Genomic DNA, 25,166 nt, shown 5'->3' with positions numbered 1-25,166 from the left:
GCCAGGGGCCGATAAGGATGAAGAAACAGGAACGACCCTCCCAGATTCTCCCCAAATTGAAGACCACGCCCCAGACTCCGCCTGGACCCCGCCTACTATGAATATTATAATTAGATGTTGCAATTATATGAATATGTATGTAGATATGTTGCAATCACTCGTAGAAACTGTATAAAATCCTGTAATTTCACTGGAGAGACAGAGCGGTTTGTCCAGCTGCTCTCCAACGTTGCCTAATAGACACACCTCGCTGCTTGAAGACTAAATCTTGTCTCTGAGCAGTTCTTGGGGGCACTTCTTGGCATCACACCCAGGACCCTCGGAGCCCCCCAGGAACCCCCAGACCCCTCCACCCCAGAGCCACCAGTGCCCCCATCACCCCCCCATCTTCCTGGGGCCCCTCTGGGCCCCCAGAGCCCCCCAGGGCCCCCCGTCGTGTTGCAAACCCCAAATCCCACAGAGGTGGCGGTTCACGGAAGGTTCTGGAACAGTCGGTGGGACACTGAAGGCTCAGTAACAAGCCAGGGAGGCCCAGCCCGGCTCAGGGGCTCTGGGGCCGCCTCAAGTACCGCATTAAGGCGGCCCAACCCAGTTTAGGGGCTCTTGGGCCGCCTAAAGTAGCAAGTCAAGGGGGCCCAACGCAGTTTAGGGGCTCCGGGGCCGCCTAAAGTAACAAGTCGGGGTCTCTGCGGGCGCCTAAAGTCCCACCCTGTGAGGGGATCTGTAAGTCTTGGCCAGTAAATAGGGGCACCCCCCCCCCCCCCCCCCCGCGGTCTGGCCGCGATAAGGCCCGATCCCGAGCGTTCCGGGGTTTACCCCCGGTTTATTCCCCCCTTTATTCCCGGTTTATTCCCACCTTATTCCCGGTTTATCCCAGGCTTATCCCGGCCGCCCTCGCCAGGCGGCAGCACCGCGGGCCGCGGGCGGCGGAGGTGACGACAGGCGGATTCCGCCGGGAGCGCCGCCGGCACTCGCCCGCTCAACGGCGCCGGCGGTGAGTGAGGGGGGAACGGGGGGGAACGGGGGGCTCTGGGGGGAAACGGGGGGAAACGGGGCTCGGGGGGGACGGGGGGGAAAGGAGGGGACCGGCTCGGGGGGAATGGGGGGTTTCTGTGGGGACTGGAGGAGACTGGGGAGCTCTGAGGGGACCGGAGGGGGTCGGGAGAGTCTGAGGGGACCGGGGGGCTCTGAGGGGATGGGGCGGCACCGGCGGGCTCTGAGGGGACCGGGGGGAACGCGGGAACTCCGAGGGAACCACGAGGGATCGGGAGACATTGAGGAACGCGGGGGACCCTCGGGGAACCAGGGAGGCTCTGAAGGGACGGGGGGTTCTGAGGTGGTCGGGGGAGGATCGTGGGGCTGTGAGGGATCGGAGGGCTCTGAGGGGACCGGGAGGCTCATGAGGGTATCGAGGGGACTGTGGGGACCGGGGGGGGATCGGGGACTCATGAGGGGAGTGGGGGAGCTCTGAGGGGATGGGGAGGGAGGTGGGGTGGAGAGGGACTGTGAGGGGACAGGGGTGGCGGTTGGGGGACATTGGGACAGGAGGGGTTGTGCCTGCCCTCCCTCTCCCTCCCCTGCCTCCCCTCCCCTGATCTCCCTCACCTGTTCTGCTCTGAGGGCAGCAGAGATGGATACCCAGGACATTGAAGAGCTGCAGCAGGAGGTGGTGGAGGAGCTGGGAATCTCCCTGCAGGAGCTGCAGGAGATCATCGACAAGGAGGTGGAGAACTGCGAGTGGGTGAGGCAGCGAAAGCAGCAGCTGGAGGAGCTGGAGAAGTGTGTGAGACACAAGGAGGAGGAGGCGGCTCACGTTGACCAGCTCATTGACAATGCCACCAGGTGGGTGGATCTGGAATGGGCCGGAATTCCGAGGAGGGGGCTGTGGGGGGCGTTCTCATTCCCTTTAGAGCAGATCGAGGTCACTTAGTTTGCGTGTGGTTAATGAGGGAGACAGACAGCGACAGCCCCCCAAGGCTTTAAATCCTTGGTGCGGACGCTTCCCTCAGGTGTAACTGGGAGCTGCCCAGCTGCCCGTTCCTGGTCGTCCCTGTGGTATTCCAGGATGTACAGCCGGATTCCCTCCCTCTCCTCCAGAGCCATCGACAAGTGCGAGACATTGGCCAAGGAGTTGTACTCCATGATGGGCCTCCAGTACCGGGAGAGCAGCTCCGAGGACGAGGCCCCGGCGGCCATGGAAGTGATCGAGATCCCGGACGAGGAGGACGACGACGTCATGAGCGTGGACTCGGGCTGGAAGCACAGTTCAGTAAATCCCAGTGTGCCCAGGACAGCAGGGGCAGTGGGATAAGGGACTGCTCTTTGCTCGTGAGGAGCAGCTGCCACGTCCTGTTAACGTTCCATGATTCCTGGAGCCCCAAAGTGGGATTTTACCCTTTCCCAACGTCCCTGACTGTTGTCCCCTGCCTCACATTAAAAAAGATGAATGAGGAAAAGCCTTATTTGAGTGGATTTCCTGACAGAGGTTTGGGGTGGATGCTTTTTCCTGTCCCCTCTTTTTCCTGTGGTTTAATGAGGATGGATTTCCCCCCCCACCAAAATGTTTTAAACCATTTTTTCCTCTTCACTCACAGGCACCAGCAGCTCCAGAATCTCCAAGGATCAGAGTCTGGTGAGTGAGAAGGTCCTGACTACAGATGATTCTTCTAGTGGGGATTTTCTTGGGGTACGGTCTTTGTGTTTGGTGCAAAAAAAAGAGTTTCTCCATAATTCCCTTGTCTTTTTTCCCTTCCAGCTGCAGGAAGCAATGGCTGCCATGAGGAGATCTGCCCGGGATGTTGCGAAATTCATGGATGCTGTGAACAAGAAAACAAGCTCCCAGGAAGCACAAAAAGGTGTGGGACCTTCCAGGGGCCAACAGACCCCCTGGTGTGCCCTGGCCCTGGGCCTTTGCTTCCCAAAAAAGGCAAACAACGATCCACTTTCCTTGCTGGGGAGCTCTGTTAGGATTTATTGACTCCAGATTCCATTTTTCCTTTAATTTGGGGTATATGGATTCCAAACTCCTGGTTTTCTTTAAGTCCTTTCCATGCAGTAAAACGGAGGCACTTGGGCTGCCTGAGGGGAAGGAAAGGAGGAATTCCTCCTGCTGCAGCTCGGAGGGACGTGATCCCAGCTGTAATTCCAGCAGAAAAGGGAGCTCTGGGGGATTTATAACTGATTGTTGTTCCTTGGCAGAGGCACAGCCCCCCCAGGCATGTCCTGGCACTGCCCAGCCCGTTGTCCCCCCGGCCCCTGGGGATGATCTCAACACTGACGGGGATCTCAAAGTGGGAATGAGGATTTTGGGCAAGAAAAGAACCAAAACGTGGCACAAAGGGACCTTGATTGCCATCAAACCAGTGGGTAGGTGCTGGGCGTGGGGTTTTCCCTGTGATCTGGGGGGGAGACGTGGATTAAAAGGTGTCAGAGCACCTGGTGTCAAACCTGGAAGGGACAGTGGGAGCGACGCAGCTGCACCGTTTCACCCTCCAAATGAATTCTGGGCAGATTTTAAATAAGCTCTGAGTTAATTGTGAATAAACAGAATGACCCAGGGCGTTGCCTCTCTGGGATGAAACCGCCCGGCTTCTATTCAGTTTCCCTTTCGTTTTATTTTCTGTTTCTCTTCAAAACGCCCTCCCAGGTGCTGGCAAGAAATACAAAGTGAAATTTGATAACAAAGGGAAGAGTTTGCTCTCGGGCAACCACATTGCCTACGACTACCACCCGTGTCCTGAGAGGCACCACGTGGGCAGCAGGGTGGTGGCCAGGTACAAGGATGGCAATCAGATGTGGCTCTATGCTGGCATCGTGGCTGAGACCCCCAACGTCAAGAATAAAGACAGGTATTCCTTATTTCCCAGGGTCATGAACTTCCAGCTCTATTTTTTTGTTGTTTTTTTTTTTTTTTTGTTTGAGGCAAAAAAAGCTTACTTGAGTATCCTTCGGGTGCTGAATTCTGTCCTCCCCAGGAACGAGTTCTGAGTCTTTTTTTAATCTTATCTCTGAAACCTCAGGGTGGAGCTTCCAGTCTCTTGCTCGTGGCCCTGAGACAGGAATGAGATCTGCTAATTTATTCAAATTATCACCCAGATGTGCAGTCTGGGCTGCCTGAGGTGTGAAACAGTGGGAGGAAATGGGAGCCCTGGAAGGGTTTAGTGCCAGCAGTGCTGTCAAAGCACTTTGTGAGGAGAAGGAGCAGGTTTGGAGCAGCTTTTATGGGAATAAGGGGCAGGGCTGCTCCGGTCTGTTAAAATCACGGCTTGTGGTTTCCCTGAAGGGGCTGATGAAGGGTTTAATGACTCTGGATCTGCCATGAACTGTGCTGAGTTGCACCTGATCCACGTTTAATAACGGGAAACGAGCTGCATTTATTACTCACCTTGGAGATTTCCTCCTGGTTGTGGTGCTGATGCCTCTCCCTGCCCCTTTTGTACAACTCCGGCGCCCGGAGCCGTTACTCCGAGACACGTGGCACTACGTGGGTGCCTTACCCAGAGTTCAGGGCTCCCCCAGGGTTGGGATGTGTCCAGGAGGAACAGGAGAGGTTCTCCACTTCCCTTCTGCGACCTGGAGCTGTTTTCTGCTCAGCTCCCTTCCTAATTCCCGCCTGTTTTCCAGGTTCCTGATCTTCTTCGACGACGGCTACGCGTCGTACGTGAAGGAGTGGGAGCTGTACCCCGTCTGCCGGCCACGTGAGTGATCCCCTCCCACCTGGGGAGGTTTGGGCTCCAAAAACCAGGGGACAGAGGGTGTGTCCCCTCCGGTGCTGTGCCTGGAGACGTCTGAAATCCTGAGTTATTGCCAGGGTGGGTTCAGGATGTGCCCCACCACCGAAATTCCAGCCCCTTGATTGACCATGTGTAAAAATCCACCAGGGATCTCCTAAAAGAAAAGAATCAAAAGGTTCTCTCTGTTTTGTCCGCTGCCCTTTTTCTCACCCATCTCTTCCCATACAGTGGAAAAAAGCTGGGAAGACATTGAGGATGTTTCCTGTCGGGATTTCATCGAGGAATACATCACTGCCTACCCCAACCGGCCCATGGTGCTGCTGAAGAACGGGCAGCTCATCAAAACCGAGTGGGAAGGGACCTGGTGGAAATCCAGGGTGGAAGAAGTGGATGGAAGTCTGGTCAAAATCCTTTTCCTGGTAGGAATTTCCCTTCTTCTCCTGTTAGGAAAATGGGATTAAATTTGAGTCTGGGGGGCTGGCTCAGCTGCATTTTTGTTACTGATCACGGAATCATTAAGGCTGGAAGAACCTCTGAGATTTTGGAGTGCAAGGCCCCCACTGAATCCTGTGCCCAAGTGCCACATCCACAGGGGTTTTGGACAATTCCAAGGGTGGGAGACTCCACTCTGGGCAACCTGTGCCTGAACACCTGGAGAAATTTTCCCTAATACCCAGTCAGGGATTCCAACCTAAAAAACCCCCATGATTGTGCTGTTTGTCAAGGCTCACTGTTGTCTCCCTGTGCTCTCTTGTGTCTTCCCCCCAGGAACCTCTTCCCATGGGAAGTGGGAGTGTGTCCTACTCCCTCCTGCAGGAGGACAAACGCTGTGAGTGGATTTACCGTGGCTCCACACGCCTGGAGCCCATGTTCAGCATGAAAACCTCCACGGCTTCCACCCAGGAAAAGAAGCAGAGTGGGCAAACCAGGACTCGTCCCAATGTTGGTCAGTGGCACCTCCTGCTTTCATTCATACCCTGGGGTTTAGCTGAGGGGTGGGTTGGGGTGTGGTGGGTTTTTAGCAGAACTCTGGAGGTTTCAGTTTTCTGGGATTTTTGCCCCCCGGCTTGTGAGGTTTCAGCTTTCCAGTGGAATTTTGTAGCAGAACTCCTGGAGATTTTGGGTTTCCAGTGCTTTGTCCTCCTGGCACAGCTGTCAGATTTCCAGTGGAATTTTTCTCCTGGAATTACACCACCAAACCAAACTGCATTTTGGGGGAAGTGACCAGAATTTCTGGGGGCAGTTGCTGTGCCCCAGAGCTTGGCCGTGCCCCAGTTAATCCCAAATCCCTCGGTTTTCATTCCTTGCAGGCACCAAGTCGGTATTTTGGGGCTGGTACAGCCAACCTGGGATAATGCTGGAGATTTTTCCTGTTGACTGTCTGGTTTTTCACCTTCCCCCCCCAGGTGCTGTGAGGAGCAAAGGCCCTGTGGTCCAGTACACCCAGGATTTAGCGGGAGCTGGTCCCCAGTACAAGCCCCCGGAGCAGCTCCCGGCTGCTTCCTCTGTGTCCCCTCAGCCTGCAGAGATGGAGTAAGTACTGGAGCCACTCCCAACACTTCCACCTCCTTTCCTTTCCCTCTCCAGCACTTCCACCTCCTTTCCTTTCCCTCTCTGGCACTCAGCTCGCTCAGGCATCACCTCCTCTCTGCAGAGGAATCCTCAGGTGCAGGTTCCCTCCGTGGCTAGGCTTGGATTATGTCGTGATTTTGGGGGAACACTCTTGGCTAAAGCTGCAGGATGAACAATTGGGGGTGGGAGCCAACCCCCCCCACCCCCCCCCCCGAGCCAGAAATTCCTCCTCAGGGCTAAAGCTTCGCACTTGTCTTTCCAAAGGGGGCCCCTCTGCTCCTTGTGTTCCCCAAACCTGAATTGCTCCCTCGTGTCACGATCCAGGCGCTGGCCCCCGGCTGCCTCGTGTCCCTGCACCTGGACTGACCTCGCTGGCTTCCGAGGGAATTCGGGATCAGTGGTGGGTCCCGGTGGGCACGGAGCAAACCCCGGCCAAGCCGCTGCCCGGGGCCCAAGGGGGACGTCCCCGGAGCCGCGGGCTGGAGGAGGCCTGGATGGAGGAGGAGCTCGGCTCGGTGACGAAGGGAGCGTGTTGGAGGACACCAGGGAGCCCGGGAATGTGCTCTGGGACTCTTTAGGGGAGGGAGCTGCTCTCCCGGGACAGTTCTGTCCCCGCTGTGGATTCCCCATCCGGATTTGCGGCCGCCTGGCCCCGTGCCAGCACGTCTTCTGCTGTGACTGTGCCCTGCTGGTGGGGCACGAGGGGGGCGGGAGGTGTCCCAGCTGTGAGGAGCCTGTGCAGGAAGTCAATCTTTACTCCCCCGAGGCTCTCCAGGTGTAGCAGCAGCAGCTCAGACCCCAGGGCTGGGGTGGGGTCTCGTGGGGCTTCCTCTCCAAGCAGTGCAGTATGACCCAATTTACCCCTGGAAACGCTCCCCCTGTGCCGCTCTGACCAGGATTTGGGGATTGAAGCCACAAGGATGTTGTTCCTCACCTTTTCCATAACCCAGAAGAGAGGCTGGATGCTGGAGGAGGTCCCAAAGCCCCCTGTGTGCAGGGAAGGGCCGGGCTGTGCCTGTCACCGGGACACTCCGGGCTGGGAGGGCGTCGGGACCGTGGGCACTGTCACGACACGAACACCACCAAGTTGGACCCGCAGCCCCATCGTGCCAAACCCTTCCCCACTTCCTCCTTGCAGTGGTTACAAGGAGTTCTTTCCCTCTCCCCACAGAGGGTTTGGCTTTAGGATCTGGTTTCCATCCAGGCAGACACTGCAGCCGCTTCCCTGCCCTCAAACCCAGCTGGTGTGAGCAGTGCCCCGGGGCCGTGTCCGTGTCCCTGCTGTGCCCAGGGATCCTTGGATTTTAGATCATTAAAACCAAGAACGGTCTCTCCACTCTGGTGTTTTGTTTCCTCTGAGGAAGGCCTGGGTCTCTTCCCCCCCGGTCTCACTTTCAGGTTCTTCTTGGCGCTGTCAAACCAGTTCTGACTGTTCTCGGCCGATTTTTCCTCTTGCTCTTTGAGATGTGTTTGAACACTTTGCTCTCAGGCAGCTCTTAGCAGAAACCCTCACCTCTTCCTGCTTTCCATGTCTCCTCCCTTTTTCCCTGATAACTTCAGTGTTCTTCCATTTCAGTGGCTGGTTTGGGGTGGTTTTCTGTTTAACTGGTATAAAGGGGTTGAAAACCTTCTGGAATGGATTGAAAACCTGCTGGAATTGATGGAAAAAACATGAAATAGGTTGAAAACCTGTTTTTTGGGAGCCCCATGTAGCTCTTTCATCAGGGGCGTTACTACATTCCCTTGCACAACCATGGATTGTTCCTCAGTCTTGCCAAAAGGGTCCTCTGGATTAGTTCCTCCCACTCCTGATTAGTTGAGCCTCTGGAAACTCTGGTTTCTGCTATTCCAGGGATTTCTTCCTGGCCTGGTTTGTCGAGCTGCGTGGGACGAAGACCTTGGGCATCGTTGTTACCCTTGCCTTACTTGCCAGTCACAAGTTCCTGTTAACTGTTGCTGAGTCCTGGAATTTGGGGTGGTTGTGGGATTGCTGTGGCAGAAATAGTCAGGGATGGGCTGATTTTCACACTTAACTAGGAAAAAAAAACCCACCTGCTGGGATTCTCCTGGATTTCTCAGTTCCGTGGGGGGAGCGTTGCTTTGATTCCCACCGGTCGTTTTTCCACCTTCCAAATCGCCTCCTCCTTGCCTCCCGCAGGTGCTCCGACAGCCAGTTGGCCCAGTCCAGGAAGCAGGTGGCCAAGAAAAGCACTTCCTTCCGTCCTGGCTCGGTGGGCTCCGGGCACTCGTCCCCTTCCTCCCCCGTCCTCGGCGACGCTCCGGCTCCGGGAAGGGCCAGCGCGGCCCCGCAGCACCGGTGAGCAGAGCTGGGGGTGGGGGGGACAAATCCATGAGTGCTCCTGGGTTTGGGGTGCTGGGACACATTCGGGGGCTTGCGTGTGCTGGGGGGTGTCTGCTGGGGCTCGGCAGGTGGAATCACGGAGTCATGGAATCCTGCAGGTGGGAAAAGCCCCTCGAGTCCAGCACTGCCAAGGCCACCCCTGACCCATGTCCCCAAGTGCCACGTCCACACTTGCAGGGATGGGGACTCCACCACTGCCCTGGGCAGCCTGTGCCAGGGCCTGACCACCCTTTCCATGGAGAAACTTTCCTGAATGTCCAGCTTGAACCTCCCGTGGTTTCCTGTGGAAACTTGAGGCTGTTTCCTTTTGTCCTGTCCCTTGTTCCCTGGGAGCAGAGACCGACCCCCACCTGGCTCCCCCCTCCTGTCAGGGAGGTGCAGAGAGCACGAAGGTCCCCCCTGAGCCTCCTTTTCTGCAGGCTGAGCCCCCCCAGCTCCCTCAGGAGCTCTCCAGCCCCTTCCCCAGCTCCATTCCCATCTCTGGACATGCTCCAGCCCCTCAATGTCCATCTTGTTGTGAGGGCCCCAAAACCACCCCTGGAGGTGCCCCAGCAGTGCCAGCACAGGGCTGGGCAGTTCCCTGGTCATGCTGTGGCTGGTCCAAGCCAGGTGCTGATGTCCAGCTGGGCACACTGGGCTCCTGTCCCCCACCCTGCTCCCTGTCCCTTCTGGGCACACTGTGCTCCTGTCCCCCACCCTGCTCCCTGTCCCTTCTGGGCACACTGGGCTCCTGTCCCTCATCCTTCTCCCCATCCCTTCTGAGCACACTGTGCTTGTGTCTCCCACCCTGCTCCCCATCCCTTCTGGGCACACTGTGCTCCTGTCCCTCATCCTTCTCCCCATCCCTTCTGGGCACACTGTGCTCGTGTCCCTCATCCTTCTCCCCATCCCTTCTGGGCACACTGTGCTCGTGTCCCCCACCCTGCTCTCCCCTAATGCCGCTCCCCATCCCTTCTGTGTCCCCCACCCTGTTCTCCCCTAACCCTGCTCCCCATCCCTTCTGAGCACACTGTGCTTGTGTCTCCCACCCTGCTCCCCATCCCTTCTGGGCACACTGTGCTCCTGTCCCTCATCCTTCTCCCCATCCCTTCTGGGCACACTGTGCTCGTGTCCCCCACCCTGTTCCCTGTCCCTTCTGGGCACACTGTGCTCCTGTCCCCCACCCTGCTCTCCCCTAATGCCGCTCCCCATCCCTTCTGTGTCCCCCACCCTGCTCTCCCCTAACCCTGCTCCCCATCCCTTCTGGGCACACTGTGCTCCTGTCCCTCATCCTTCTCCCCATCCCTTCTGGGCACACTGTGCTTGTGTCCCCCACCCTGCTCTCCCCTAACCCCACTCCCCATCCCTTCTGAGCACACCATACTCGTGTCCCCCACCCTGCTCCCCATCCCTTCTGGGCACACTGTGCTCCTGTCCCTCATCCTTCTCCCCATCCCTTCTGAGCACACTGTGCTCCTGTCCCCCACCCTGCTCTCTGCTAATGCTGCTCCCCATCCCTTCTGAGCACACCATACTCGTGTCCCCCACCCTGCTCCCCATCCCTTCTGAGCACACTGGGCTCCTGTCCCCCACCCTGCTCTCATCCCTTCTGAGCACACTGTGCTTGTGTCCCCCACCCCGCTCTCCCCTAACCCCTCTCCCCATCCCTTCTGAGCACACCGTACTCGTGTCCCCCACCCCGCTCTCCCCTAACCCCTCTCCCCTTCCCCGCGCAGCGTCCCCGCCGGCGCCGTGCAGCCCTTCCACGGGATGCTGGACCGCGTCCCCAGCGAGCCGTCCTACCGGGCCCCTCTGGAGAAGCTCTTCTTCCTGCCCCACGTGTGCAGCTACGCCTGCCTGTCCCGCGTGCGGCCCATCCGCGCCGACCAGTACCGCAGCCGCAACCCGCTGCTCATCCCGCTGCTCTACGACTTCCGCCGCATGACGGCGCGGCGCCGCGTCAACCGCAAGATGGGCTTCCACGTGCTCTACAAGACGCCCTGCGGGCTGTGCCTGCGCTCCATGCAGGAGATCGAGCGCTACCTCTTCGAGACCGACTGCGACTTCCTGTTCCTGGAGATGTTCTGCCTCGACCCCTACGTGCTGGTGGACCGCAAGTTCCAGCCCTACAAGCCCTACTACTACATCGCCGACATCACCAAGGGCAGGGAGGACGTGCCGCTGTCCTGCGTCAACGAGATCGACAACACGCCGCCCCCGCAGGTGGCCTACAGCAAGGAGAGGATCCCCGGCAAGGGGGTCTTCATCAACACCAGCTGGGAGTTCCTCGTGGGCTGCGACTGCAGGGACGGCTGCAGGGACAAGTAGGTGACTGCTCGTGGCTGAAGGGGGTGTGCTGGGACTCTGTGACCTGCCCGGGAGCGCCCCGAGGTGGATCTGCTCTGGGAGTTAAATCCGTGCAGCTCAGGTTTCGTGGAATCATGGAATGGTTTGGGTTGGGAGGGACATTAAAGATCATCCAGTCCCATCCCCTGTCACGGGCAGGGACACCTTCCTCTATCCCAAGTTGCTCCAAGCCCCATCCAACCTGGCCTTGACCACTTCCCAGGATGAGGAATCCGCAGCTTGTCTTGGTTTGATTCCAGGTCGAGCCCTACGTGCTCATCTGTACCTAAAGATGGGATTTCTTTCCCTGTCTCCAGAAGTGATGTGGGAGCTGTGACTTGTGGTTTCTCCCGTGTCTCCCTGCAGGTCCAAGTGTGCCTGTCAGCAGCTGACGATCCAGGCGAGCGGCTGCACCCCCGGGGGGCAGATCAACCCCAACTCGGGCTACCAGTACAAGCGGCTGGAGGAGTGTCTGCCCACGGGGTGAGCAGAGCCGGGGCCTCCTGCCCGCCCAGGTGCCAGCCCCAGATGCCATCAGAGAGGGAATTTATCCCAGAGATCAGCACAGATGTGACAGCCTGCCTCTGGTCTTGCTTCTTGTGCTGGTCATGGAATGGTTTGGGTTGAAAGGGACCTTTTAAAGATCATTGAGACCATGAGCAGAGACACCTTCCACTAGATCAGGTTGCTCCAAGCCTGGTCCTCTGGGCTCTCTGTGCGTGACCCCAGCACTGCCAACCTCACCAATCTCTGGGATGGTTCCTTTACCCTGGAATTTGTCACCCTTCTCCTTTCTTCCAGCGTTTACGAGTGCAACAAGAGGTGCAAGTGCAACGTGAACATGTGCACCAACCGCCTGGTCCAGCACGGCCTCCAGGTCCGGCTGCAGCTCTTCAAGACCCAGAACAAAGGTTGGGGCATCCGCTGCCTCGATGACATCGCCAAGGGCTCCTTCGTCTGCATCTATGCAGGTGGGAACCCACCTGGCACGTGGGAACCTCTTCCCTTGGAAAAGGGTGTGGTCAGAGCTGAGGAAGGGGCTGGAGCAGCAGGAGAGGGGGTTGGAGGACTCCTGAGGGAGCTGGGAGGGCTCAGCCTGCAGAAAAGGAGGCTCAGGGGGACCTTTTTGCTCTCTGCAACTCCCTGCCAGGACGGGGAAGCTGGAGGGGGTCGAGATCTTCTCCCAGGGAACAAGGGACAGGACGAGAGAAATCGGTCTCAAGTTGTGCCAGGGGAGGGTCAGGTTGGATAGTCAGGAAAGTTTCTTCATGGAAAGGGTGGGCAGGCCCTGGCCCAGGCTGCCCAGTGAGGTGGTGGAGTCCCCGTCCCTGGAAGTGATCAGAGCCATGTGGATGTGGCACGTGGGGACGTGGTTCACTGGTGGCCTTGGCAGTGCTGGGGGGATGGTTGGCTCGATCTTGGAGGCTTTTCCAACCTGCACGATTCCCTGATTCCAAAGCCCAGCAGAAGGGCTGTGAAGCTCTTGCTGTGCCCGTTTCAGGGGCAGGAAGGTGAAAGCTGAGCAGGTGAAGTTGCCCAGCGCTGGCACAGGACACTGCAGAGCCCTCGGGGTGGCAGTGCCGGTGTCACAAGACACGCTGGGCCCCTGAGCTGTCCCTGGGGTGACCCAGCCCCGGCCCAGCCCTGCTTCCTCCTCCCAGCAGAGCCCCTAAAATGCAGAAGTTGCGCAGGGTTGGTGTTGGCTCTGAAACGAAGCCGCCCACGGGCACGGCTGGAGCTGCTGCTGCCCTGATTCCACGGCTGTGGAGTTTCCTCTCTGCTCCACCAGCCCCTCCAGCCCTTCCAAGCCTCCACTTTAGCTGCTCTGTAGAGATTTCTGGGGTGAAAACCTTGATTTTAGGTCAACCACATGCCTCAGGCTTTCGTCCCGTCGGGTATCAGGGCTACATTGTCCTTTCCTAACCCAGCTTTGGAGTGAGGTGGCGTCATTCCTGGTTTCTCCTCAGCGAGCTTTGGAGAGGATTAAAGACGAACTCCCAGGGAACGCCATCCCGGGAGAACTCACCCTGACTCTCCTGTCGCCCTTAGGGAAGATCCTCACGGACGACTTCGCCGACAAAGAGGGGCTGGAGATGGGCGACGAGTACTTCGCCAACCTGGACCACATCGAGAGCGTGGAGAACTTCAAGGAGGGCTACGAGAGCGACGCCAAGTGCTCCTCGGACAACAGCGGCGTGGACCTGAAGGACGACGACGACGACGAGAACACGGGCACGGAGGAGCCCGAGGAGTCCAACGAGGACAGTTCCGACGACAACTTCGGCAAGGACGAGAACTTCCACGCGAGCTCGGTGCTGCGCAGCTACGCCACGCGCCGGCAGACGCGCGGCCAGAGGGACGGCGGCCTCTCGGAAACCGCCTCCAAGGACTCGGGGCTCACCCGGCCCCTTGGCCACGACGAGGCCCTGGCGGGCCCCTGCAAGCTGCCCGTGTCGGAGGAGAGCTCCAAGAACAAGGTGGCCTCGTGGCTGAGCTCCAACAGCATGTCCGAGGGCTTCCAGGACGGCGACAGCAGCTCCTCCTTCCGCCTGGGCGAGGCGGGAGAAACCAAGCCTGTGAAAGTGGAAAACCCCGGGGAGAGGGAGAAGGGGTGTGTTCCCACCCCGGGAGAGATGAACAGAGAGATGAAGGCAGCCAAGAAGGAGGTGAGGGAGGGATGTGGGAGTGAGAGAGTCAAAGGGCACTGAGGAATGATGGAAGGGAGAGATGTGGGAATGGGAGATCCTGGGAGGCCTGGATGAGGAGACACAGAGGTGTGGGAATGGGAGATCCTGGGAGACCTGGATGAGGAGACACAGAGATGGGGAATGGGAAATCCTGGGAGGCCTGGATGAGGAGACACAGACACAGAGATGTGGGAATGGGGAGATCCTGGGAGGCATGGATGAGGAGACACAGAGATGGGGAATGGGAGATCCTGGGAGGCCTGGATGAGGAGACACAGAGATTGGGGAAGGGAGATCCTGATGAGGAGACACAGAGATGGTGGAATGGGAGATCCTGGATGAGGAGACACAGAGGTGTGGGAATGGGAGATACGGGGAGGCCTGATAGGAAGACACAGAGGTGTGGGAATGGGAGATCCGGGATGAGGAGACACGAGGTGTGGGAAGGGCGATCCTGCCTGGAGACCTGGATGAGGAGACACGAGGTGTGGGAAGGGGAATCCGGGGAGACCTGATGAGGAGACACAGAGGTGATGGGAATGGGAAAGCCTGGGAGGCCTGGATGAGGAGACACAGAGGTGTGGGAATGGGAGATCCTGGGAGACCTGGATGAGGAGACACAGAGATGGGGGAATGGGAGATCCTGGGAGGCCTGGATGAGGAGACACAGAGATGTGGGAATGGGAGATCCTGGGAGGCCTGGATGAGGAGACACAGAGATGGGGGAATGGGAGATCCTGGGAGGCCTGGATGAGGAGACACAGAGATGGGGGAATGGGAGATCCTGGATGAGGAGACACAGAGATGGGGGAATGGGAGATCCTGGATGAGGAGACACAGAGGTGTGGGAATGGGAGATCCTGGGAGGCCTGGATGAGGAGACACAGAGGTGTGGGAATGGGAGATCCTGGATGAGGAGACACAGAGGTGTGGGAATGGGAGATCCTGCCTGGGAGACCTGGATGAGGAGACACAGAGGTGTGGGAATGGGAAATCCTGGGAGACCTGGATGAGGAGACACAGAGGTGTGGGAATGGGAAATCCTGGGAGACCTGGATGAGGAGACACAGAGGTGTGGGAATGGGAGATCCTGCCTGGGAGTCACCGTGAGCGTGGAGACAGGGGGTGTCTCACTCCCAGGCTGGCATTTTGGGGAGCAGTTCCACAGACAGGCTGGAGAGAACTCCAAAAGGGAGAGATTTTAATCTTCTCTGCTCCTCCCCCCTGCAGGAACCTGAAGAGCCAACCAAAATTACGGGGTAAGATTCCTGAACCGGTGTTCTCCTGTCCCTGCCTGGCCTGTGGACACTCCCCCTGGAAGCCCAGGCGTGACCCCTGTTGTCCTGGCCCTGCAGGCTGAGCATCCCAGGCAGGAGGTATGGATACAACCCCTGCCCCCCAAAGCTGGAGGGGATCCGGCGGCCCCTGAGCCGCACGGCGCTGCTGCAGAGCCGGCGCCGCTCCCTCTCCCTGCAGGCCTCCAGCGAGGTAAGGGGGACCCCCGGGCTGGGAGAGGGACCCCCGGGCTGAGAGAGGGACCCCCGGGCCGGGAGAGGGACCCCTGGGCCGGGAGAGGGACCCCTGGGGTGGGAGAGGGACCCCTGGGCTGGGAGAGGGACCCCCGGGCTGGGAGAGGGACCCCTGGGCCGGGAGAGGGACCCCTGGGGTGGGAGAGAGACCCCCGGGATGGGAGAGGGACCCCCAGGCTGGGAGAGGGACCCCGGGCCGGGAGAGGGACCCTCAGGCTGGGAGAGAGACCCCCAGGCTGGGAGAGGGACCCCCGGGCTGGGAGAGGGACCCCCGGGCCAGGAGAGGGACCCCCGGGCCGGGAGAGGGACCCCCAGGCCGGGAGAGGGACCCCTGGGCTGGGAGAGGGACCCCCGGGCTGGGAGAGGGGCCTGGCTCTGCCCCTTCCCCCCGGAACCGGCTCCGTGACGACCCTGAACCTCAGTTTGGGTGGTTTTCTGTTGTTTCTGTTCCCGGCTTTGTGGTTGTCCCTGCGATTTCCTGGGGGGCAGTTGGTTTCCTTTGGATTGTGGGGAGTGTTTCTTGGATCTGAAAAGCCCCCAAAAAACAGGAGAGTGCGGAATTTGGGCCGTGTTCCAGCGGGATGGAGCGCCTCGGTTTGCACACCTGGCAGAGCCATCTGGGGACAATCCTTGTTTTTAGGGGTCTTCTCCCTTTTTTTCAAATCCCAAAGCACCGAATGCTCTAGAATCCCAAGCTCTGGCATTTTGGGTGCTGCAGAACTCCCCAGCCCCCCCGAAATCCCACAGCTGTTCCAAACACTGACCTGTGGGATGGGGTGTCTGTCCCGCTGTATTCCCATGGCGGTGTCCGCGGGTGGGATCCCCTTCCAAAGGGTGTCCTGGAGCACAGGGCAGGGGGGTGTGCTGGGTAGAGAGCTCAGTGTTCCTGGGGAAAAGGGAGGCTTGGATGTGGCTCAGGAGCTGTTCCTGCCCCCAGGACGTGCTGACACTGTCGAGCAGCACCGACAGTGACGTGGAGAACGGGCAGGTCCCGGCGGGGCAGGTCCCGGGCACCGCCAACGACAGCGACGACATCCAGACCATCTCCTCGGGCTCCGAGGAGGAGGAGGGCGAGGACAAGAAAAACCTCTCGTCCGGGTCAGGTGAGGGGGAAGACGAGGGCTGAGGATGGGGAGTTTTGGCTGGAGAGCACCAGGAAGGGCTCGTGAGGCCACGGCAGCGCCGAGCGCGGCGCGTCTGCTCCTGCCGCACCTGACGGGCCGGGGCTGGACCTTCCCCGCGGGGTTTTAGAGACCTGCAAAATCTCACCCTCAGACCCAGGTATTTTTGGGGGATAGTGAGAAAAAAGCAACTGTGAGGCTCCTGGTGGGTGTGAGGCTGGGCTGGGCGGATTCCAGGAGCCGTCCCGGGGGGGTGTTTGGGATGTGAGGCGCATCCCCGCGGGGTTGGTTCCCCCGGAGTGGAGCGGGAAGGGGGGGGACGAGCAGGGCTGGGGGTTCCTCCTCTGGCAGCTGCCGTGTGCTGGCAGGTCCCGTGAAGAGGCAGGTGGCTGTGAAATCCACCCGGGGCTTCGCCCTGAAATCCACCCACGGCATCGCCATCAAATCCACCCCGCTGGCCGCGGGTGACAAGGGCGAGAGCGCGGGGCCCGTGCGCAGGAGCACCCGGCAGTTCTACGACGGCGAGGAGAACTGCTACATCATCGATGCCAAGCTCGAGGGCAACCTGGGCCGCTACCTCAACGTGAGCTGGGCACGGGCAAGGGGGGGGCAGGGGCCTCAGCGGGGCTGCGCCCGCCCCGGAGCAGCGAAGAACAGGGAAAGGGCAGGGGGAGGAGGCTGATCCACCCCCCTGAGCGGCCCCCTTACCTGTGAGGGTGGGTCGTGTGACTCGGCCTGTTCCAGCAGGATCCCGCTGGACCGCGGCGGGCACAGCAGGAATGCTGCTTGTTTGGGAAGGCTGTGCAGGGCTGGCTGCTCTGCCTCCCTCCCTGGCAGCGGCTCAGCCCGTCCCTGTTGCCCTTACAGCACAGCTGCTCCCCAAACCTCTTCGTGCAGAACGTCTTCGTGGACACCCACGACCTTCGCTTCCCCTGGGTCGCCTTCTTCGCCAGCAAGTGAGTCCTGGAGCCCTGGGGAGGGCTGAGGCTTCCTGGGGCTTGCTGGGACCCGGCTCCGTGGCCAGGGCTGGGTGTTCCCTACTCCTGGTAACCCCATTCCCAGTTTCACCCCATGCTGAGCAGAGAAAACCTTGGAGGTGAGGGCAGGTGAGATCCCCTCTCCTGCGCTGGAGATCCTGCCGTGATTTCCCTCAGTTTTAGACCTCCCCAAAGGGCAGAGAGAAGCACAGGGCAGCCAAATTCCCGGCTTGGTTGAGCTGTGGTGAATCCCTGCCACGCTCCTCTCGGCTCCTCCGCGAATCCCTACGGGAATGATTCATCAGGAACTTTGTCCCTTTGCTCTCCAGCTGCTCCACCCTTGTCCCGGGGGCAGCTGGACTGTCCAGAGAGGTCACAGGGAGTGTGGCTCCCTTCCATCATCCCCTTTTCCTCTTTCCTGGCGTTGCCTCTTCACCCATCCCGTGTTTTTCCACTTCCCAGGAGGATCCGGGCGGGCACGGAGCTGACCTGGGATTACAACTACGAGGTGGGGAGTGTGGAGGGCAAAGAGCTGCTGTGCTGCTGCGGGGCCATCGACTGCAGGGGCCGCCTGCTCTGAGCCCGCCCTGCTCCCCACGCCCCTGGTGCTTCCCTCGGGGAGGGAAAAGGTTCTCAAGAGCTTCTGTGTTCTCCTGTTCGCTTGGAAAGTCGCGGATGGACGCGGGGCAGGAAGGGAATCTGGGGGATTCCCGACCCCTGGGCTTCTCCCACCTTCCAGAGGCTCCAGTTACCACGACAACCTCCCTCAGGAAAGGGAGTTTTTCCTGTTCCCTTCCAGCTCTCCGCCAAACTTGAGGCACAAGCCCCTTCTTTTCCAGCAGGAAGCACTTCCCCAAGAGTTCCCAACTTCGTGGTTGGGATTGAGGCCTGGGAAGTGGGAGGGAAAGAGGATGGTGAAATCCCAGCAAGATGGGACCAATCTGGATTTCTGTGACGAGAATCATCTGTGAGATGATGATGTAAAGAATCTTTTGTACTTTTGGTTGTTTAAAAAAAAAAAGCAATAAACTTAAATGTTTTTTCTACTAAAAATCATCTGCTGTGGCCTTCAGACACAGCGAAGAGCCCTGGAAGAGCAGCACTGAACCACTTCCCACCATCCTCTTTTCCATGGGGTTTGCAGGAAAAACGCCAGAGGCCCCGGGAACAGGGATAAGGAGCTCCCACATTCTCACCTTTCCCTCACCTTTCCTCAAAACAAACACTCCTTAAACCCTTCACTTGGAAAAATTAAACAGAAACTGGCTGGAATTTTCTCAGGGAGGCAGATCCAAGGCTGCTTCCCATCTCCAGTCTTCCCAGAACGTCCCTGTAGGCTGGAAACACTGAGTTGAGCTTAAAGTCCTGCACTGAAGAGGCCACTGGGACAGCCTTAAACTCGATTTAGGCACCTGGGAAGGGTGGGTGGGGCAGCCCAGCCCAGCCCAGCCCAGCCCAGTCTGGCTGCTGGACACGAATCCACACGGAAAATCACTGGATTTGGCAACAACACACAATTCCAAGGGTTTGGGTTTGGGTTTTTTTTTTTTGTTTTGGGGGGGGGTAGGACACCAGGGCAGCTCCAAAAGGTTGAATAAACCACCTTGAAAACTGGTTAAAAGAGGCAAATTTTAGCAAACTGGGATCAAACCTCCCATTATTGACACGGAAAACCCCGATCCGGGGGGGTCCTGGAGCAGATTCCATCCCGCCCCCACCCCCATCCCAACAGCAGCCCCAGCTCACACAGCTCTGCACAAGGGAGGTTTGTTGTTTTCCTGCAAAATAACCCTTTTTTTTTTTTGTAAAATAAAACCTTTCTGGGGCCTCCTGGAGCTCCAGTTCCATCCTGAGCGTCCACCTGAATGGAGGCTTTGTCATCCCGGCGGCTCCTCGGGAACCCAAACCCACGCTCCAGCCTGGCCTGGACACTTGGAGAGCTTTGAGGAGGGGAAAAAAAACCAACATCAAACCCACCAAACCCCTCAACTTCTGCCCGTTTTTAGCTCTGTGCCAAAATAACCTCTCTGCCCCGTGGTGCCACCCACAGAACGTGCCCCAACCCTGGGCGGCTTTTTTATATTTTACCCAAGTTTATTAGTTTGGTTTTTTTTTTTAAACTTTTAATATATTTAACCTTTTATTTATTCCTTTTTTTTTTTTTAAAAAACGAGAACAACAAAACACGTTTTGGTCTGACATTGGTTAATGGTCCTTGTTCCCCCCCCCTCCCACCCCTCCACGCTGGGCTCTCGCAGCATCCCGGGCGGATGCGGGAGACGGAGCCAAGCCCGGCTCCTTCTGTCTTCCAAATAAATAGAAAAAAAGAAAGGAAAAAAAAAAAAATAAGGAAAATCACTTGGAAGTTTGTCCTGTTACAGCTGGGGAAGGGACTGGGAGAGGCCACGGAGAGGGAGAGACTCCAAATCCATTTACAGAAGAGAAATGAGGGGATTAAACTCCGTGAGACACCAAGAGTGACTCAAGCCCGCAGCTTCCTTCCCCCAAGTGTCATCCCATCATTTAGGCACTAAAACACCCAGGAATCCCCTGCTCCTCCCTCCCGGTGCTGTGGAGCAGGGAGTGAGCCCGGCTTTGGGCAGGGAAAGGGCTTTTCCCCCTCCCTCCCCGGTGAAGGAATGGTTGGGAAAGGGGCAATAACACAAGGTTGCAGCCCAGCGAGGGGCCGGGGCCGAGCTCTTCGTGCAGAGCCGATCGATCCCAGGGGCTGTGTGGGAGGGCAGGAGCCCTCCCGGTGGGATGGGAGCCCTCCCGGTGGGATCCCCGCCTGTCCCGGGGACCACAGTGGATTAAGGCAGCAGGTGAGAGGCAGGAAGGGCACCGACGGTGAGCGTGAGCTGGACAAAACGGCCGCCCCGGCGCCGCGGCCCCGCTCCGGGGGGAATCTGCTCCGGGGGGAATCGGGGCCCAGGCGGGCGCTCCGGGGTCCCGGCGGGAGGTGGCAGCTCTGGGTCGGGGGCGCTCAGTCGGTCTTGCGGTGGTTGTTGTTGAGGACGGGGTGGCCGTTGGACAGGGGCCCGTTCTTCGCCGCCTCCTCCTCCTCCTCCGAGTTGTCCGTCTCCTCGCGGTCGCTCCTCTCATCCTCCACCACCTGGGGGGACAGGGAAGGAGCGGCTTCAGGCGGCAGCTCCCCCGTTTTCCTGCAGCTCCCCCGTTTTCCTGCCGTGCCTCAGTTTCCCCCAGCACAACCACGGTGGGTTCTCCCCACCGAGGGCTCTCCGGGATTTGGGATCTGGGGGGGTCTCCATCCACCCCGAGCGGGCCCTTCACCCCAGGGCAGCGTCCCTGAGCCCCCCCCCTCACCTTTCCAGTTATGAACTTCTGGGCCATGCGGATGATGAGGTAGGCCCAGAAGATGTGCAGCGACTGCAGCACCACCATCATGAAGTTGAAGAAGTAGTAGCCGAAGAAGGCGGGGTAGAGATCGAGCGGATAAACCACCGTGCAGTGCATGATCCTGCCGGGAAAAGCCACTCCTGTTAAGGGCAGAAACCAGCCCCAGACCCCCCGTGGGCCCCCACTTCGTGCCTCAGTTGCCCCCATTCCCACCGGAGCTCACCAGAAGGGCAGGATGACCAGGCGGGTGATGATGAAGACGGCGGCGAAGACGATGAAGATGTTGTTGCAGGTGTTTCTCCACCCGGCGTAGTTGAACATCTTGGCAGACTGGGGGGGGAAAAGGGGCACAGGGGGGGTGAGTCTGGGGGGGACAGGGGACGTGGGAGGGGGCTGGGGGAGCTGGGGGGGCCGTACCTCCAGCAGGTAATCCGAGGAGTCGTGCAGGGCCATGATGAGCGTCCCGGCACGGATGTAGTTGGCGAACCAGGAGAAGCTGATGAGGATGATGGTGGCGACGTGGTGGATGATCTGCTCTTTGAAGTCCTGTGCCCAAAAGAAGGGGGAGTTGGGGGTCACAGCAGCTCAAGCATGGGGGAGTTGGGGGTCACAGCAGCCCAGGGATGGGGGAGTTGGGGGTCACAGGAGTCCAGGGATGGGGGAGTTGGGGGTCTCAGCAGCTCAAGCATGGGGGAGTTGGGGGTTACAGGGGCCCAGGGATGGGGGAGTTGGGGGTTACAGGAGCCCACGGATGGGGGAGTTGGGGGTCACAGGGGCCCACGGATGGGGGAGTTGGGGGTTACAGGAGCCCACGGATGGGGGAGTTGGGGGTCACAGGAGCCCAGGGATGGGGGAGTTAGGGGTCACAGGGGCCCAGGGATGGGGGGTTGGGGGTTACAGGGGGCCCAGGCGATTGGGGGCGTGGTGCGGTCACAGGGCCCAGGGATGGGGGAGTTGGGGGTCACAGGGGCCCAGGGATGGGGGAGTTGGGGGTTACAGGAGCCCAGGGATGGGGGAGTTGGGGGTCACAGGAGCCCAGGGATGGGGGAGTTGGGGCTTTCAGCCTGGATCCCACCCACAGCACTCTGCCATCCCACGTCCCCTCCAAGTCCCCGGATCCTCCCAGCTGGTCCCTCACCCCCAGTCCCAGTGCGTGCACCCCCCTCCCAGACCCCCCACCCCCAGCCCACCTTGCGCTTGACGTCGGAGGCGATGCTGAAGAGCAGGGACCAGTAGAAGGAGAGCTCGATCATGTAGTACCAGTACTGGGAGGGCAGCATGCTCTGGAGGGCAAAGGGGCAGCTTGGGGGGATGCTCTGGGTCCCCCAGAGGGGTTTGATCCCCTTCCGTGGGCACAGAGTCCTGGGGACCCTCTGCCCCCCTCAGCAAACCTGCCCCACCCAAACCCCCACGGGTGCCAGGGACACTGAGTGACCCCTGAGTGACCCCAGAGAGACCCCCCTGCACCCCCAGTTCCCAAATGTGACCCTGATCCCGGGGGTGGGATCGGGAGCTCACCTGGATGGGGTATCCCTTCCACACCTCCCGGAGGTCGTAGAACCAGGGTTTCTGTGGGATGGGGAGGGGGAGACACACAGGGGTGTTAGAGGGGAGGGGGCCCAGGGGGGCGAGGCACTGCTGGGGTGGGGGGAGCAATACTTACATCCACTATGACAGCCATGCCAGCAATGAAAGCAATAAGGTAAAAGGTGAATCTCCAACTGGAAAAAGGAAGCAGACGGTCCTCAGACGGGCACGGGGGGCAGGGAGGGACGAGGACGGACCCACCAGCCCCACATCCCACCCGGCCCACCCTCCCGCCGTGGCTCCCGGCCAAAAGGGTGCCCCCCCAGCCCCCTCCCCGCCGTGGGGGGGGACGGTGACACCGGGCAGGGGGTCTCACCTGGCCTCCCGGAACTTCTTGAGCAGGCTGGGCCGGTCCTGGTTGCGGCGGCGGCGGAACCAGCGCTCGACCTGCCGCACGGAGCAGCCGCTCCTCTTGGACAGCAGCTCCACGTCGGCCTGGGCACAGCGGGGACGTCACCACGGGGGCCCTGGCCCTGCTGCTCACCTCCCCCTCCCCACCCCCGGCCACCCCCCACCCCTCACCTGCTTGGGGTGTTTGGAGGTGGAGGCGTAGAACTTCTCCAGCACAGCGTTGGGGGTGGCTTTTAACCTGATCTTCTCCTTGACGTTCAGGAGCCCGGCCAGGGGGGTGGCCACGTACCTGGGGAAGGGGTAGGGGGACATTTGTCCCCACCTCTGTCACCTGCGGGGTTTGGCCCCCCCCAAAAGCCACCCCAGGGTGACTCACGACCCCTCAGTGCCTCAGTTTCCCCGTCCCGCCGTGCCCTCTCCGAGGTGGGCTTTGCCACAGGGGACCCTCCACCCCAGGTCCCTGTGTCACCCCAGGGTGGGGGACGGGGCCGTCCCCCCGCCCCGCTGAAGGGCCCCCCCCTTCTCCCTTCTCCTGCCATCCCAACAAAGCCGGGTCTGTTCCCATTGTTTGCCCAACAAATCGCTCCTTAAACGCCGCCTGGGCCCCGATAAGGGCGGCGGGGGCTGCACAAAGCCCCGTCTGTGTGGGGGGCACGTGGTTTGGGGAGGGGGTCGATGGGACCCCCGGGGTGCCACGGGCACCCCCCAGCCAGGCTGAGGGCCAGGTGACACAGCCAGGGGCTCGGGGGCACAGGGGCTCGGGGGCACAGGGGCTCGGGGGCACAGGGGCTCGGGGGCACAGGGGCTCGGGGCAGGGACTCACGTCTCAAAGAGGTGCCGGACGATGAGGAAGAGGAAGGCCAGGGGGAGGGTGATGTACAGGTCGGAGGCTTTGGCGTAGACTCGCCCATCCCGGTCCTCCAGGTCGGCCCAGGTGAGGTTTGCCGGGAGCCAGAGCCGTTCCCACCAGAAATAGCTGTACAAGGTCTGAAACATGCTGGGGGGGAGGGAGAGAAAGGGGGAGGTGAGGGGGGCACCGGCACCCCCGCGGGGCCCCGATCCCACCCCGGGGGGATCCCACCAACACCCCCGGCCCCCCGATTTCCACCTCAGCTCCCAGGGAGCCCCCGGCCGAGCCCCCCGGGCCGCTGAAATCCCCCCGGAGCTGCCGAGCTGCGGACTTTGCTCCTGCAGTCAGAGGTCAGTGGGTGAACATTAACTCAGGCCCTGCTCCCGATCCCGATGACCAGCCCGGATTCCTGGGACAGCCCGAGAGAGCTCCAGGCCCCGGACCCCCCACCCCGGGACGGGCACAGCCCCGGGGGGCGCAGGGAGAAGCCCCTCCGCACCGTTCCCCTCCCGAGCGGCGCGTCCGCATCCCGGGGCCGATCCCCACGCAATTCCCGGTGGGACAGCGAGGCCAGGCGCGGGCCCAGCGCGGGATTAGGGATTTGCCGGCGGCACAATGAGCACCTTTGTGTCTGGGGAAGGCTCGGACGGGCCCCGGGAGGGGCGCTGGGGGAGCTCCCCCGGGCCGGGGGGGGGGGGGTTGGCGCATCCCGGCCCTTTTTGGGGCGCTCCGAGGGGTCGGGACGGGGTCAATCCCGAACGCCCCGAGGCGGAGCAGGGATTTGGGAGCGGGACGGGGCGGTTCGGCTCCCCGTGGGGAGGAAGAGGAACCCCTGCGGGCGGTTTCGCAAGGCGGGGCGGGCCGGGAGGTGCCGCAATTCCCGATCCCCGCAATTCCCGGCGCTCCCGGGCAGGGGGGGGGGTTCACCCGCGGGAGGGGGGCACGGCCAGGCCGGACCCTCCCCCCCGGGGGGATTTCAGGAGCTGGAAAGGGGGAGCAGCCCGGAATTCCCAGGCCTGGGAGATAAACCCGGGGCTGGGAGAAGCGCTGGGAAAGGGACGCGGGTGGGACCCGGCACCGAGCGCTGCGTGTCCCCCCCCCCGGGCCGGGGGGGGTGCGAGGCCGTTCCAGCGGCCCCGGGGGGGCCCCGCCGAGGGCCCGGCCCCGCCCGAGCGGCCCCGCCGGGCCCCGATCGCGGCCCCGCCGCCCCGGGGGGGGCCCCCGCGGGGGGGGGTTCGGTGCGCGCCCAACGCCCGCCCAGGGCCCGGCCCGGCCGTGCCGGGGGGGCGGCGGGACCGGCCCGTGTCCCCCCCGCCCCCCGTGTGTCCCCCCCGGCCGTGTCGCCCCCGCGCTCACCCGCCCGGTCCCGCAGAGCCGCCGCCCGGAGCCGCCGCTCGCCCCCCCCGTCCCGCGCCAGGCAGCGGCGGCCGTGACGTCACCGCTACGCCGCGAGTGACGTCACCGCAACGCCGCGGGGAGCGCGGCCCCCGCCGCGGGGGCGGGGCCAGGCCTGAGCAATCGATCGCCGAGATGGGGAGCGGAGCGGGGGGGGGGGAGCTGAGAACACCCCGTGTGCACCCCAGGGACAGACCCTACAGACACCTCATATACACCCCATGGACGGACCCTACAGACACCCCAATACACCCCATGGACAGACCCTACAGACACCCCATAGACAGCCCCTATAGACACCTCATATACACCCCATGGAC

General features: G+C 60.8%; 2 protein-coding genes across 4 annotated transcripts; one reads left to right on the top strand and one right to left on the bottom strand.

Annotated features, from left to right (window-relative positions):
* Positions 1 to 581: 581 nt before the first annotated feature.
* Positions 582 to 19,282, top strand: SETDB1 (SET domain bifurcated histone lysine methyltransferase 1). 2 transcript variants are annotated; one of them, XM_027728045.2, is made up of 23 exons: positions 583 to 723; positions 878 to 994; positions 1,629 to 1,842; positions 2,098 to 2,264; positions 2,595 to 2,632; positions 2,756 to 2,855; positions 3,199 to 3,366; positions 3,647 to 3,848; positions 4,624 to 4,697; positions 4,962 to 5,152; positions 5,502 to 5,679; positions 6,140 to 6,266; positions 8,464 to 8,622; positions 10,383 to 10,970; positions 11,359 to 11,475; positions 11,794 to 11,963; positions 13,042 to 13,658; positions 14,910 to 14,938; positions 15,035 to 15,167; positions 16,146 to 16,311; positions 16,698 to 16,912; positions 17,197 to 17,285; positions 17,769 to 19,282. In XM_027728045.2, the coding sequence occupies exons 3-23, from the start codon at positions 1,631 to 1,633 to the stop codon at positions 17,884 to 17,886; spliced, it is 3,858 nt and encodes a 1,285-aa protein (XP_027583846.2). In that variant the 5' UTR covers positions 583 to 723; positions 878 to 994; positions 1,629 to 1,630; the 3' UTR covers positions 17,887 to 19,282. The 2 variants fall into 2 exon arrangements, with proteins under 2 accessions (XP_039243648.1, XP_027583846.2); XM_039387714.1 differs by lacking the exon at positions 3,199 to 3,366 and having other exon boundaries at positions 582 to 723.
* A 254-nt stretch (positions 19,283 to 19,536) lies between these two features.
* Positions 19,537 to 24,911, bottom strand: CERS2 (ceramide synthase 2). 2 transcript variants are annotated; one of them, XM_039387715.1, is made up of 11 exons: positions 23,951 to 24,022; positions 23,425 to 23,598; positions 22,773 to 22,890; positions 22,567 to 22,685; positions 22,327 to 22,384; positions 22,182 to 22,232; positions 21,854 to 21,946; positions 21,081 to 21,209; positions 20,887 to 20,993; positions 20,631 to 20,784; positions 19,537 to 20,418 (listed from the first exon to the last, which is right to left on the bottom strand). In XM_039387715.1, the coding sequence occupies exons 1-11, from the start codon at positions 23,977 to 23,979 to the stop codon at positions 20,290 to 20,292; spliced, it is 1,161 nt and encodes a 386-aa protein (XP_039243649.1). In that variant the 5' UTR covers positions 23,980 to 24,022; the 3' UTR covers positions 19,537 to 20,289. The 2 variants fall into 2 exon arrangements, with proteins under 2 accessions (XP_039243649.1, XP_039243650.1); XM_039387716.1 differs by lacking the exon at positions 23,951 to 24,022 and adding an exon at positions 24,808 to 24,911 and having other exon boundaries at positions 20,290 to 20,418.
* Between the last annotated feature and the right edge of the window lie 255 nt (positions 24,912 to 25,166).

The sequence above is a fragment of the Pipra filicauda genome, unplaced genomic scaffold (genome assembly GCF_003945595.2).
Source record: "Pipra filicauda isolate LSUMZ 115617 unplaced genomic scaffold, ASM394559v2 scaffold585_size263788_pilon, whole genome shotgun sequence".
Taxonomy (NCBI): Eukaryota; Metazoa; Chordata; class Aves; order Passeriformes; family Pipridae; genus Pipra; species Pipra filicauda.
This window is presented reverse-complemented; position numbering and strand designations above follow the sequence as displayed.